This window comes from Lepidochelys olivacea (assembly GCF_965140295.1).
Source record: "Lepidochelys olivacea isolate rLepOli2 genome assembly, chromosome: 23".
NCBI lineage: Eukaryota > Metazoa > Chordata > Testudines > Cheloniidae > Lepidochelys > Lepidochelys olivacea.
In genome coordinates, this window is record NC_140433.1 from 2,659,867 (window position 1) to 2,672,568 (window position 12,702).

General features: G+C 56.8%; 1 protein-coding gene across 2 annotated transcripts; it reads left to right on the forward strand.

Annotated features, from left to right (window-relative positions):
- The first annotated feature begins 6,465 nt into the window (after positions 1-6,465).
- Positions 6,466-12,077, forward strand: FAM98C (family with sequence similarity 98 member C). Of its 2 annotated transcripts, XM_084612256.1 has the most exons (8): positions 6,467-6,592; positions 7,712-7,857; positions 8,655-8,789; positions 9,121-9,305; positions 9,864-9,947; positions 10,452-10,568; positions 10,858-11,025; positions 11,303-12,077. In XM_084612256.1, the coding sequence occupies exons 1-8, from the start codon at positions 6,573-6,575 to the stop codon at positions 11,435-11,437; spliced, it is 990 nt and encodes a 329-aa protein (XP_084468382.1). In that variant the 5' UTR covers positions 6,467-6,572; the 3' UTR covers positions 11,438-12,077. The 2 variants fall into 2 exon arrangements, with proteins under 2 accessions (XP_084468383.1, XP_084468382.1); XM_084612257.1 differs by lacking the exon at positions 10,452-10,568 and having other exon boundaries at positions 6,466-6,592.
- Positions 12,078-12,702: the final 625 nt, after the last annotated feature.

Consider the following 12,702-nt stretch of genomic DNA (forward strand, 5'->3'; position numbering starts at 1 on the left):
GGCGTGGCTGGTGAGTTTCATTTTTTTTTCCTTTAAAATTTCAACATTTTGGGTCCGTTTTTATAAAAAGAAAAAATTTAAAAAAAAAAAGAAAAAGTAATGGAAGAAAGAGAAAACAAACAAACAACGGTCTCAGGAGAGATGGGTAGATGGTCATGCGGGGGGCAGTTTTACCCCCTCCCTTCCTCCTAGCTATGGGGGCAGGGAGGGAACAAATAAAATTTAACCCCTCCTTCACCCAATCCAGCTGTGTCCGCACACCTGTTTGTGTGTGTGCAGTGGTGGGGTGACCAGTAGACTATGTTACCCCCTCCTTCCTTTACCCAGTCTGGCTGGGTCCACAGGGATTTCTTTTCAATTTTAAAAAAGGGTTACAAAGAACAACAGAAGGAAAGAAAATATCCTAAATGGATATTCACTGGATTTTTATTTTGTACTCAGGAGGGAGTCCAGGGAGCAAGAGAAACTAATTTGTGCTGAAAAATGCCCCTATATAAAAAACAAAAACAAAACGAAAAAACCTTCCCTGCAGCTTTATAACTGCACAATGCTGGGGCATCCTTTTCACAAGGACGACAGGCAGACAGGGTTCGATTTACAGGGTACACAAGCTGCAGCACCCCTCCAAGTTCTGTCCCCCACCCTCCCCACCCCAATACAGTTCCCGTGGTTTATTTCTGGGTCCCAGGCTGGAACAATGGGGCTCCCCTTGAAGTGTTCGCTGAGCTACAATTTCCAGGGAAGTTAGGGAAGGGTTGTCTGCAGCTCCCCTTGTGACACCCCTTCCCCATTGATGTCTGGCATCTACCTCTGTTTTACCCCAGTCACCACAGAGCAGAGAGCTTGTACAATTCAGTCTCGTTCCCCATGCTGTTCCCCTCTCTCCCAGCAGGACAGGGGTAAGACTGTGAGGCCAGCCTGGCCCCTAGGGGCAATGGATCGGGGAGGTCTCTGGACTCCATGGGAATCTCCTCCCCCGCCAAATGGGCAAAGGTGGGTTGGGTTTTGAGCCAGCCTGATACCACACAGCGGGAGATCGGTGCTGCGGGGTTGCCAGGCAAAATCTCTTGGGCAAAGCACCAGCTGCATCCATTCCCAGCAGGGCAGACTTTACCTAGATCGTAGGTTCTTTAGCCCAGGGTCATGCACGGCCTCCCTGTCATTGGAGCAGGACGGGAAGGGGAGTTGGATCCTGAAACTGTTATTTTGGAGCTGTTGTAACCTGGGGTCATGGTGCTGAAAAAGCTCGAGCTGCTGTCCCAGGTCCAAAGCAAACGGGAGCCGTGCGGCCCCTGCTCGCTCTCTGTGTTAAACCCAGTTGGGAGGACTTAGCTTGGTACTGCTGAAAAGAGCTGGATTCCTAAGGAATTTGGGGTCGAAGAAGTATTGACCTTGGGAATCAGGACTCCTGGGTTCTCTTCCCAAATCGGGGAGAGGGTAGGATCTAGTGGGTTAGAGCAGGGGGGCTGGAAACCAGGACTCCTGAGTTCTAGTCCCAATTCTGGTAGTGTGGGGGTGGGATGATCTAGTGGATTAGATCCATGGGACTGGGAGTCTGGACTCCTGGATTCTCTTCTCTGTGTTGGGTGGGGAGTGGGGTCTAGTGGTTAGAGCAAAGGATTGGGAGTCAAAACTCCCGGGTTCTGTTCCCAGCTCTGCAGCTGTCTTGCTGTATAACCTTGGGCAAGTCACTTAATCCCGATGTCCCTCTAGTCTCATACCATTCCTCCACCTCCTGCTTGCACTGCCTAGCAGTGAAGTATTACCAAGCCTCCCTGAGGGACAGGACGGGAGCCCTCTTGCGACATTTAACACTAGACTGTGCAAAGCCACAGGATGTGGTACTCAGGGACTGACCCTCCCTGGGACCCAGTGAGTGTGGAATAGAGGGGCTGATCTCTCCAAATCCAGTGGGGGTGAAGCAGAGCTGCCTGAAAGCACTTTGATCTCTGTCCCTGGGCCCCACAATCAGTGGGAGGGGAGGGGAAAGCAAAGAAAATCCGGGACCAAAAACCAGTGGGACCCTCGGAGTTTTACCCCAGCTGAGTCATTACCCCCCATCCTGCCCCATGCTGGCTGTTTGGGGGCCCCTGTGTGACATGAGTTTGATGGAGCTCAGCTCACTTCCCACTGGGATGAGGCATCAGCCTTCCCACTGGGCAAAACAGGTCCCCCCTGCCACCCCTTGCTGCCAGACGTGAAACAAAGCCAGGGACCTCTGGCCAAGGGAAGCTCCTGGTCAGGTTTTTTTTTAAAGCAGCTGCATCCAGCTGACTCTGGGGTTGTGGGAGGGGCTTGCAACAAGCCCCACCTCTTATTTATTTACTTCTCTCTTTTTCCCCTAAGTCGGGACAACTGATTTTTGTGGGGGAGGGGGGGTGTCCCTGCAGCGCACAGTGGGGCAGAAAACCAGAGTGATGCGGGGGCAGGTTGGGACCCTCCGCATCTGCTAGCACAGATTGTCCTCTTGCTTAAATCGGGAGTCACACTAGTTCAAATCAGTGGAGTTACAGTGGTGTAAGTCAGGATTATCTGGATCAATAGCATTGCACCAGTGTAAATCAGGAGTGACTCCATGTAGATCAGTGGCAGTATGGTGGTATAAACGAGGGATAACTCTGGATCAGTGGTGTCTGCTGGTGTAAATCAGGAGTAACTTGGTTTAGATGAATGGAGTTACTCTGGTTTAGATCATTGTGGTATCATGGGTGTAAACCAGTTGTAATTCTGTTTGGATCAATAGCATTACACTGGTGTAAATCAGGAGTATCTTGGGTTAGATTAGTGGTGTTACACTGGTTTAGAACACTGAGGTTACATCAGTGTAAATCAGGAGTAACTTGATTGGAATCAGTGGTGTTACATTGTAGTAAATCAGGAGAAACTGGATCAATGGTGTAATTGCAAGGAGGGTGGGGTTTATGGGGCTAGAGTACGATCTCTTTACACTGGTGTAAATCTGGAGTAACCACAGAAAGGCAGCATATTGAGGCCGGGCTGTTTCTAAGGGAATGGGGTGCCTGACCCAATGGGAGCCTGGTACCTAAATCGCTTCTGCTCCTTTGAAGATTCCCAACCTGAAAACCAATTCGTGAACCTCGCTATTTTACCTGCTGCACAGTTAGCCTGGGGAACTCAATGCCACAAGTTCTCCTCTGAGGCCAAAAGTTTAACATCCTTCAGAAAAACGACTGGATGTTTATACAGATAACTAAACCTAGAAGTAGAATATTAAATATCTTTAAAATAACCAAGAGTTTTGGCAGGGCTATAAACCCTCATGCTATAGGGCATGACCCAACCTCTGACTATCAGGGGTCAGGAGGGAACTGACCCTATGGGCCAGCTATGCCATAATTACCCAGTAGGGGGCACCTCTTTCTGAACCATCTATTTATTGGCCTCTATTGGAGACAAGAGAATGAACTAGAAAGACACTTGGTTTGATCTGACTGTCCATGTGAACCTAATAGAGTGACCCTAGTTTTACCCCAATGTAAACAAGATTAGGGCTTGGCCTGGCCAGATTTGAGTGTGTTCAGTAGTACACTGGGTCCTATTCCCATTTCTCCATCCTTGTTCTTTTTTTCAAAATCTTCCCAGAAAACAAAACAAGACAAATCATAAACTGTATAAAACCTGGCAAAGCTGTGTGTGCCAATGACCCTATGATAACCTTGGGGCCAATACAGCAGGGAGCCGACCGAAATACAGAAGGGTGTGGAGAGCGGGTCTTGTATATTACTGCAGGAATGAGATTCTTTTAATGCTATTTTATATATAAAAAAGTGCAGAGGGGGGCAGAGAGGGGGAAAAAACCAAACAAACAAAGAGAAAAAGTTAATATTAAAATTTTTTTGTGGTTGCCAATCTAATTTTTTTCCTTGTTTAAGTATTTTATCAGATTTGTATATTCAATATTGTCATTTCTGTGTATTTAAAAAAAAATTAAAAAGGGGGGAATGGAATCAGAGGAGAATGTTCTATTTAAAAGTGTATGTTGTATATTAAATCTTAGCAAAAGTGACTCTTAAATGTTTTCCCCTCCTTCTGTGGTGGGGTTTGGAGGTGCTGGTTCAAGCTTCCTAGATTTATAGGTCCAGAAAGGGATCATTCTGATCAGCTATGGCCAGATTCAAGAGATGCAAATAGTTTTCAGACACTGAAATGTGCCAGTCACACACAGACCAAAGTGTCAGATGGTTTTATTGCAACATCAACAAGAGATAAGATGTTTCAAGCAGCGCTAAATTGCAGCTGCTCTTAATGATTTTAAAACTAGAGTAAAAGAAAAATAATCCAATATTTCAGCTATCGTTATATATTATGATTATATCTATTAGGACACGTCAGAAGGGGATGGCATATTGTGACAAAGGCCCTTTGTTTTCAGGTTTTATTCTGTTTAAAATTTCCTGGGAATTTATAGGAGTTTATTGCAGAAATTAAACGGTGCAAAAAATTGACTTCACAATTTTCTGGGTAAATATTGAAGTGAATGGTGGGATGGAGGACAGAGAAAAAGCAAGAAATAGAGAAGCATATTGAAAGTCAAAGCAGCTTAATACTGTGGTTTATTTCATGAACTGTACATTAACAAAAAGAACAGGAGGACTTGTGGCACCTTAGAGACTAACCAATTTATTTTGAGCACAAGCTTTCGTGAGCTACATTCAGTCACGCATCCCATGAAGTGAGCTGTAGCTTACGAAAGCTTGTGCTCAAAATAAATTGGTTAGTCTCTAAGGTGCCACAAGTACTCCTGTTCTTTTTGCGAATACAGACTTCACGGCTGCTACTCTGAAACCTGTACATTAACAGTAAATACACATATGTACGTGTGTGTATCTTCCACTCCACCGCCTTACTTAGACAGACAACCTTGCATGTACGTTTCAACTAATTTGTCTTTAACATCAATATATCTACCGGATGTAATGGGTTGGATTTGCTTAACGGAATCAGTATTTTCATATACTTGAGCAGTCTAAACTTTGGGTGAAAATCAGTAAAAACTGCATAATAGCTTTTGTAAAAGCTAGGGATTTGTTGGTTAAAAACCAAAAACGAAGGGCCTTAATTATGATATATTGTAATAATAAAAATAATCTTGAAATGGAAAAAAAAATTCACAATGAAATTTAAAGGGGGCCAATGAAAATTCCCAAACTGTTTTTTTTTTTTTGTTTCCTAGAGGTCTGTGAAAATGTTTGTTTTTCTAACTTGGAATGAAACCAAAGTTTGAAGTGTAAACGTTTCCTACCTAATGGAAATTCTGAGTTCCAGTCAGCTCTCGTTGGGAGAATGTGCTGCAACTTTATACCTGTAGCGACTTCCTCTCGACGTAGTGGGTAGAGCAGTGGACACCAGGAGACCTGGGCTGTTCCCAAGTCTGCAGCTGGCCTGCTGGGTAACCTCGGGAAAGCTACTTGCCTCTCTGTGCCTCAGTTTCCCCCTCTATAAAATGGGGATAATGGTACTGCCCTCTTTTTGTAAAGTGCTGGGACATCTTCAGATGACAAGAACTAGAGATTAGCAGGGAGAAGAAATCCAGGGGCTCGACTGCTGTAGCCAAAGAGCTGGTGTTTTTCAAGTCCTAGCTCCTGGAGTCATGACACTCTCCTGAAATACTGGCTTTCATTTTAATGAGAAGACCTTTCCAGCCTGGTGGTGGTGGGAAGAAACTGCAATACATGTCCCAAATGTGCCCCTACTGGACTGGAAAACAGGTAGCCCAAAGTGCAATAAAACAACCCAAGCACTAGTTGGGGGGGGGGGGTGTCTTTGGATTTTTTAAATCTCCTGATGGCCTCTCGGGACCCAGCTTGTAGGTTCTGAGCCCGTGGTGCTGGCAGGCAGTTTCCCCAGCGTGGCAAGTAGGTTGCTGCCCCTGGCACTGGGGTCCAGCCTGCGGTGATGGTGGACGCTGCGGGGAGGTGGAAGGAGCCGCATCACCAGCACAAAACCAGCAGCGTCTCTGGCAACGATGGAGGAGGAAGAAGCTCTCGGCTTGGCCCAGAGGCAGGTGGGGGGGGGGGGAATGAAAGACTCTAGTTGAGAGGCAGGTTATATGGGGGAAAGAGGCTGTGATTGGCTGGCAGGCGGGTTATATGGGGGGGAAAGCAGCTGTGATTGGCTGGCAGGCGGGTTATATGGGGGGAAAGCAGCTGTGATTGGCTGGCAGGCGGGTTATATGGGGGGAAAGCAGCTGTGATTGGCTGGCAGGCGGGTTATATGGGAAGAGGAGGCTCTGGTTGGCTGGGAGGCGGGTTATATGGGAAGAGGAGGCTCTCATTGGCTGGGCAATGGGTGACGGGTGGGGAGGCTGTGGTTGGTTGAGTGGTGGGAGATTGGCTGGGAGGCGGGTGAGCGGAAGGGGAGGCTCTCATTGGCTGGGAGTCGTTATTCTACCTTCAGCCAATCCGCTTCCTAGCCTCCCGAGCCCCGCCCACGCCGTCCCCTTAGCCAATCGGGGTGCAGAGGGGGCGGGGCCCGTGCGTGGCTGCTCTGCGCCCTGCTGGGAGACTTTGAACTTGGGGCCGGGCCGTGGCGCGCGGCGCTGAGCCCGGGCCATGGAGCGGCGGCCGGCTGGGTAGGGGCGGCTCGGCGCGGGGAGCTGGGGGGGGGTAGCGTGGGGGACGTGGGGTGCAGGGGGCTGTGGGGATGGAGTGGGGGGCGTGCCTGGGGGGCGTGAGGTGCAGGGGGTTGGGGGGGTGGAATGGGGTGTGTGCCGGGGGGGGGCGTGGGGTGCTGGGGGGGGGGTGGAGTGGGAATTTCACCTCTAGCGGCACAATACGAATGCCCCCGGCCGTCCCTCTTAATCATGGCCCCAGTTCCGAAAACCAACCGGGCGGGCGTGCCCGGGGGGCTGGACGAGTGGAGTGGGGGGCGTGCACAGGGTGCGTGGGGCTGGGGGTGTGTGGGCGTGCCCGGGGGGCTGGGGGAGTGGAGTGGGGAGCGTGCACAGGGTGCGTGGGGCTGGGGGGGTGGGTGTGCCCGGGGGGCTGGGGGAGTGGAGTGGGGTCGGGGCATGCAGGGGGCTGGGGGAGTGGAGTGGGGGGGTGCACAGGGGGCATGGAGTGTAGGGGGTTGGGTGGGTGGAGTGGGGGCATGGGATGGGGGGCGTGGGGCTGGGGGGGGGCGTGCCCAGGGGGCTGGGGGAGTGGCGTGGGGTGCGTGCACAGGGGGCATGGAGTGCAGGGGGTTGGGTGGGTGGAGTGGAGGGCATGTGTGGGGGGCGTGGGGTGCAGGGGGTTGGGGGAGTGGAGTGGGTGCATGCCTGGGGAGGGTAGAGTGGGGTGCGTAGGGAAGGGGGTTGAGGGGGTGGAGTGGGGTGCGTGCATGGGGGTGTGGGAGGAGGGGGCAGTGGGTGTGGACGGTACATAGCTGGGGGGATGTAGGAGCAGGGGGCTGGGTTCTGGGGTTGCGGGGGCTGGGAATCAGTGGGTGTGGAGGGTGTAGAGGTTCTGGGGGTGGAGGGTGGGGGAGCAGGGCTCTGGGGGAGATGGATGTGGGGGGGGACAGGGAGAGCTAAATGTTCCAGGGTGAACAGGGAGGTGGGTGCAGTGGGGGGAATAAGGTGCAACTTTGGGGAAGAGTTGGGGGGTGGGAGGCAGTGGGGGGCCTGGCACACTGGCAGGGGGAGCTGGTGGTCGGATCTGGGCTCGGCTGCCAGGTCTGTGGGGCGCTGAGCCCTGCCCCGTGTGCCCAGGTCCCTGGGGCCGCTCTCCGAGGAAACCTTTCTCGGCCTGGCCGAGGCCGGGGTGCGGAGCCCCGAGTTCACCGCGCTTTGCGCCCAGCGGGTGGCGGAGCTCCGAGCCCTCTGCCCCCTGGAGGAGGACCTCAGTCCCACCAGCGGTGAGTTACCTGCCGGGAAATGAGGAGGGAGGGGGCTGGCCCGCCGGGGGTGGGGAGTGGGACACGGGGCCTTTCCTCCAGCGGCCCTGGTGATGCTGTGACCTACCTGACACCAACCCCGGAGTGACAGGGGAGCTCCACTCCCAGCTGGGTCCCCTGGGTTCGTTATCACAGATAATCATACTGGCAGCGTAATTACACCCTGGGGAGGAAGTGTATCCCAGTGGTTAGAGACCTGGGATAAGTTTCCTGCCCTGCCACGGACTCCCTGTGTGACCTTGGCCAAGGCACCTAGCTTCTCCGTGCCTCAGTTTCCCCATATGTGTAATAGGGATAATAGCTCTGCCCTGCCTCCCCAGCAGGGTGGTGAGAATAGATACACTTTGGGGTGCTCAGATGCTATGGTTATGGGGCACACAGATCTGTCAGAGAGAGAGAGAGAGTGTTGTTAATCTGCAGAACTGGCTGCAGCAGGATGTCGTGGAGGCAGATACACCCCAGTTAGTGATCCAACGGTTTATCACAAGAGTAATCCCATTTCCACACACACATCCCGCGCTCAAGCCAGCCAGTCCCCTGCCCTGGGGCTGGATGGGAGCCAGTGCCCCCTGGGGGGAAAGGCCCCGTGCCCCATTCCCCACCCCCTGTCCTGGGGCGTTCCCTCCCGAAGAGGCAGGGCTTGCTCCAGCAGTGGGGTGTTGGCTGTGCAGCCCGCCCACTCCGTGGGGTGGGGGGGGCGGAAGCATGCCGGGGGCCCGGGGCCCAGGGATTCATCGGTCTCTCCTGTTCTGGTGCAGGCCCTGAAGACGCCGAGACTTTCCAGATTGAGCTGAGCGGGCTGCTGCAAGAGCTGCATTGTCCCTACCCCGCGCTCACCACGGGGGACGTGACCGCCCGGCTGGGCAGCGCCCGCAGCTGCCTCCAGCTGCTGGGTGAGTGACGGCGGGAAGGGCCCTCGCTAGTCGGTAGCCAGGACTCCAGGGTCCTGTTCCCGACTCTCCCAGAGGAGTGGGGTCTAGGGGTTGGGGGAGAGCCAGGACTCCTGGGTTCTATCCCAGCTCTGGGAGGGGAGAGGGGTCTAAGCAGATGGTCTGGAAGTGGGGAATCGAACGCAGGAGTCCTAGTAGCCCTGGGCCAGATAAAGATCCCCGCCCCAGAGGGCTGGCACATGTCTGACACCCGGTGCCCAGAGCGTCCCCTCTGCCCTGCCAGCCGCAGCCAGAAGAGTCCCGTGTCTCTCTCACCCCCATGTTCTCTCCCAAGGCTTCCTGAGCTCAGAGCTGCAGGCCGCCCGGCTCCTGAGCTGGAAACGCCCCCCTTCGCCGCAGCAGGGAGAGGGGGCCGACGCTGCCCGGCGGGAGCTGCGGCTCATCAGCCAGGCGCTGGGCAGGCCGGAGCCGGCCCCGACCTGCCCCGTTCCCCAGCTCCTGGAGGACATAAAATCCAAGGTGAGGAGTCAGATGCACCGATTGTTGGGAGAGCTTCAGGGCGCCTGGGGCTTGGGGACCTTTCCCCTCTGGGGGCATCAGCCCCAATCTGGCTGGCTCGGGGGGCAGGGAATGGGACATGGGGCCTTTCCCCTCTAGGGGGCGCCAGCCCTGATCCGGTTGGCTCGGGGGGCAGGGAATGGGACATGGGGCCTTTCCCCTCTAGGGGGTGCCAGCCCTGATCCGGCTGGCTCGGGGGGGGCAGGAAATGGGACATGGGGCCTTTCCCCTCTAGGGGGCGCCAGCCCCGATCCGGCTGGCTCGGGGGGCAGGGAATGGGACATGGGGCCTTTCCCCTCTAGGGGGCACCAGCCCTGATCCGCCCTCAGGGCAGGGGCTTGGCGGCAGCTCCGAGGCACCGTGCCGTACAATGAATAAACAGGGCACCCCAGCTGCAGGACGACAAGCCCCTGTTGCTGTCTCAGGCTGCTGGAGCGGCCCGGCAGGTGTCGCCTTTCCCTCGCCGGCTGCAGTTGCCCGCGCCATGTCTCCCGGCTTAATTCGCGTTCTCCCTCCTAGGTAGCGGAGGCCCTGTCCGCGCTGCCCCCCGGCCACCAGGAGATGGCGCCGCTGCTGAGGGCGCCGCTGACGGCTCAGCAGTGGGTACGGAGGGGCGCGGGGGGTGGGGGTCACGTGGGCCAGCGCAGAACCCACAGCTTTGCTCCTGGCTCAGGGCTGGCCCTGGGTCAGCTCCCGGCTGCTGCGGAGCCCGGCCTGGGCCGCAGGGTTCAAAAGCAGCCCAAGGGAGTTAGGCCCTTGTTTGAATCCCGGCGCCTGACTCCCCTGTTCCTGCCAGAGAATCCCGGTGCCTAACCACCATGCACAGACCCACCCCATTGCATAGGGCTCTTAACAGACCTTCATGAAAGGATCATAACTGGGTTTGTTCCCTGGCAGGGGCCTGGGGTCTCGTGTGTGTGTGGAGGGGGGCTGGGAGTCAGGATTCCTGGGTTCCGCCCCTGCCTCCCTCTTTGGCTTGGAACGGGTAGCACCCCTCCCTGTTCCTCAGTTTCTCCCCTGAGGGGGGCCAGTGCAGTGGGAGGAAAAGGGGGGGCTGGCTTTCTGGCAGCCTGCAGCTGAGCGGCTGTCTCTGTCCCTCCCGGCTAGGAGGCGCTGGAGGGGGTCCGGCGAGCCCTGTGCGCCGAGTACGAATGCCGCAAGCGCATGATGATCACGCGCTTCAGCGTCACCCTGCAGTCCTTCCACTGGTCCGAGAGGGCGAAGGTGAGGGGTCGGGGGGATTCCAGTGAGGGGAGAGGCCTGGCTGGTGCCAAGGAATGAGACACGGGGCCTTTCCCCTCTGGGGGGTGCTGCCTCCCATCTGGCCCCAGGGCAGGGACTGGCTGGCTGGGGGGGCAGGGAATGGAACATGGGGCCTTTCCCCTCCGGGGGGGCGCCGGCTCCTGTCTGGAGTTGCGGAGGCTGCGGAGGGGCCGGGTCCCAGGGGCCCTGGGCCGGGGGTATCTGACCTGGGCTGACGCTGTCTCACCGGGAAGGATTTTTCCTCCCACAGGCCCACGGCGCCGCCCTGCTGGCTGCCCTCTCCCCGTTGCGGCAGGCTGAGTCGGTCGCCTCCGGCGTCACCGTGGCCCGGCTGCTGGCCGCCCGCGAGGACGCCTCGCGCATTGTCAGTGCCAGCAGCGGGCTCTGCCGCCACCGGACCAGCTGCGCCATCAACAAGGTATGTGCAGCGCCCGGGCCGGGGGGGGGGGCGGGGGGGGGACACGCAGCACTGCCCCGCAGCCCCGCCCCCATGCAGAGCAGCTTGCTGCCGGCGCACGAGACACCCCCCCCGCTCGTGCGTCGCACCAGGACCAGAGCTCCGGCTGGGCCAGGCGCTGGGCCCTTCCCACCCCGCCGTTCGCTCCCTTTCGGGGTGGGTGCAGCGGGGGGAGGAGGGGGCTGGGTGTCTTTCTTGCCTTTTACCTCTGCTCCTGTTTTCCCCACCCCCCTGGCAGGTGCTGATGGGCGGCGTCCCGGACCGAGGGGGCCGCCCCAATGAGATCGAGCCCCCCATGCCCACCTGGGAGAAGAGGCGCGAAGGGGGGGGAGGCCAGCCGCGCTGGGGCCGCCGGAGCAAGAAGAAGAAATGAAGCCCGCTCCGTCTGTGCTGGGAGCTCCCCCCCGCACACACGCTGCAGTGGGGACGGGCAGAACATCCGGGGGGCAAAGACTCAAGGACTCTAGAGCCCCCCTATGCAGAGTGGGCGGTGGAGGGGAGTTGGGGCTCAGAGGGGCTGCTGCCCCCTACAGCCAGGGGGTGATAAAGCAGCTACTGATCAGAGGTCAGGACGCCTGGGTTCCATCCCCAGCTCTGGGAGGGGAGTGGGGTCTGGTGGCTAGAGCAGGGGGGCTGGGAGCATAAGAAGTCAGGCTTGGAAACTCTTGGGAGTGTACCATGTTGCGCTTAACACATTGCCCAGCAGGGGGTGCTGCAGCTTTTGCCTTGGCAAGCGGAACTCGGAGTGGATTGTTTTGGAAGGGGGGTGGGGAGGATGATTCTCGTTTGTAAACTGAGGCACGAGGAGGTTGCCTTGCTGGCAGGGAACGGGAGGGTCCTGCTCTGGGGACCCCGGCGGGCTGCGTTAGGGGGCTGGCAGGTGGGTCTATGCTGTAAATTTCAGGCTCTGGCCTCAGTCAAGGCGTGGGTTTGTACTGTGATCGTTCCCCGCCCACACGTTCTTTAAATGGATCCGGAGGGACCTTCCGAGGGGATTAAAGTGTCAAAGCAAACGGCTGCTTCAGCAAAAGTGCCGGGGCATGGGGAGGGGGGCTGGGGTTTGTCCGCAGCCGGGGAATGTGAGGCGGGTTTGGGCCAAGCAGAGAGGGGCCGTGTGATAGTCTCCTGGGCCCCGATCCTGGAGTGCTGCACCCCCCACTCCCCAGCTTGGGGCTCCCCTCCCCCCCAGCTCTGCCAATGCCCAGGCCTGGGAGGGGGTGGGTTAGGGTGGAGGAGCTGGGCTGAAGCTCTGAGCTGGCCTCACCCCGGCCCCTTGATCCCCTTCCCCCTAAGTGCAGGGGGTGGGTCCCGGGCCCTGTTCACCTCTTCCCATGGCCGATAGGCAGTGACTCCATCAGAATCACGTGACCCGAATCCTGGGGTTCAGGGCTCTGAATTTCAGGGGGTTGCGATGCTTGTGTGGGGATCCCCCGTCATGCCCGTTGTTGCCCTGGGCGACGCTGATGAACGCTTTTGCCCGTACCCCCCCCCTCCAATCTCCATAATTATCTTCACAGCCTAACAAAGGCCAGGAGGGGAAACTGAGGCAAGGCTGGTGGCGGAGTGGTCGACAGGCGCCCCTCAACTCGGTGGCATGGAGCAGAGAGGGGGCAGCTGTTAGCCTAGCCCAGGCCCGGC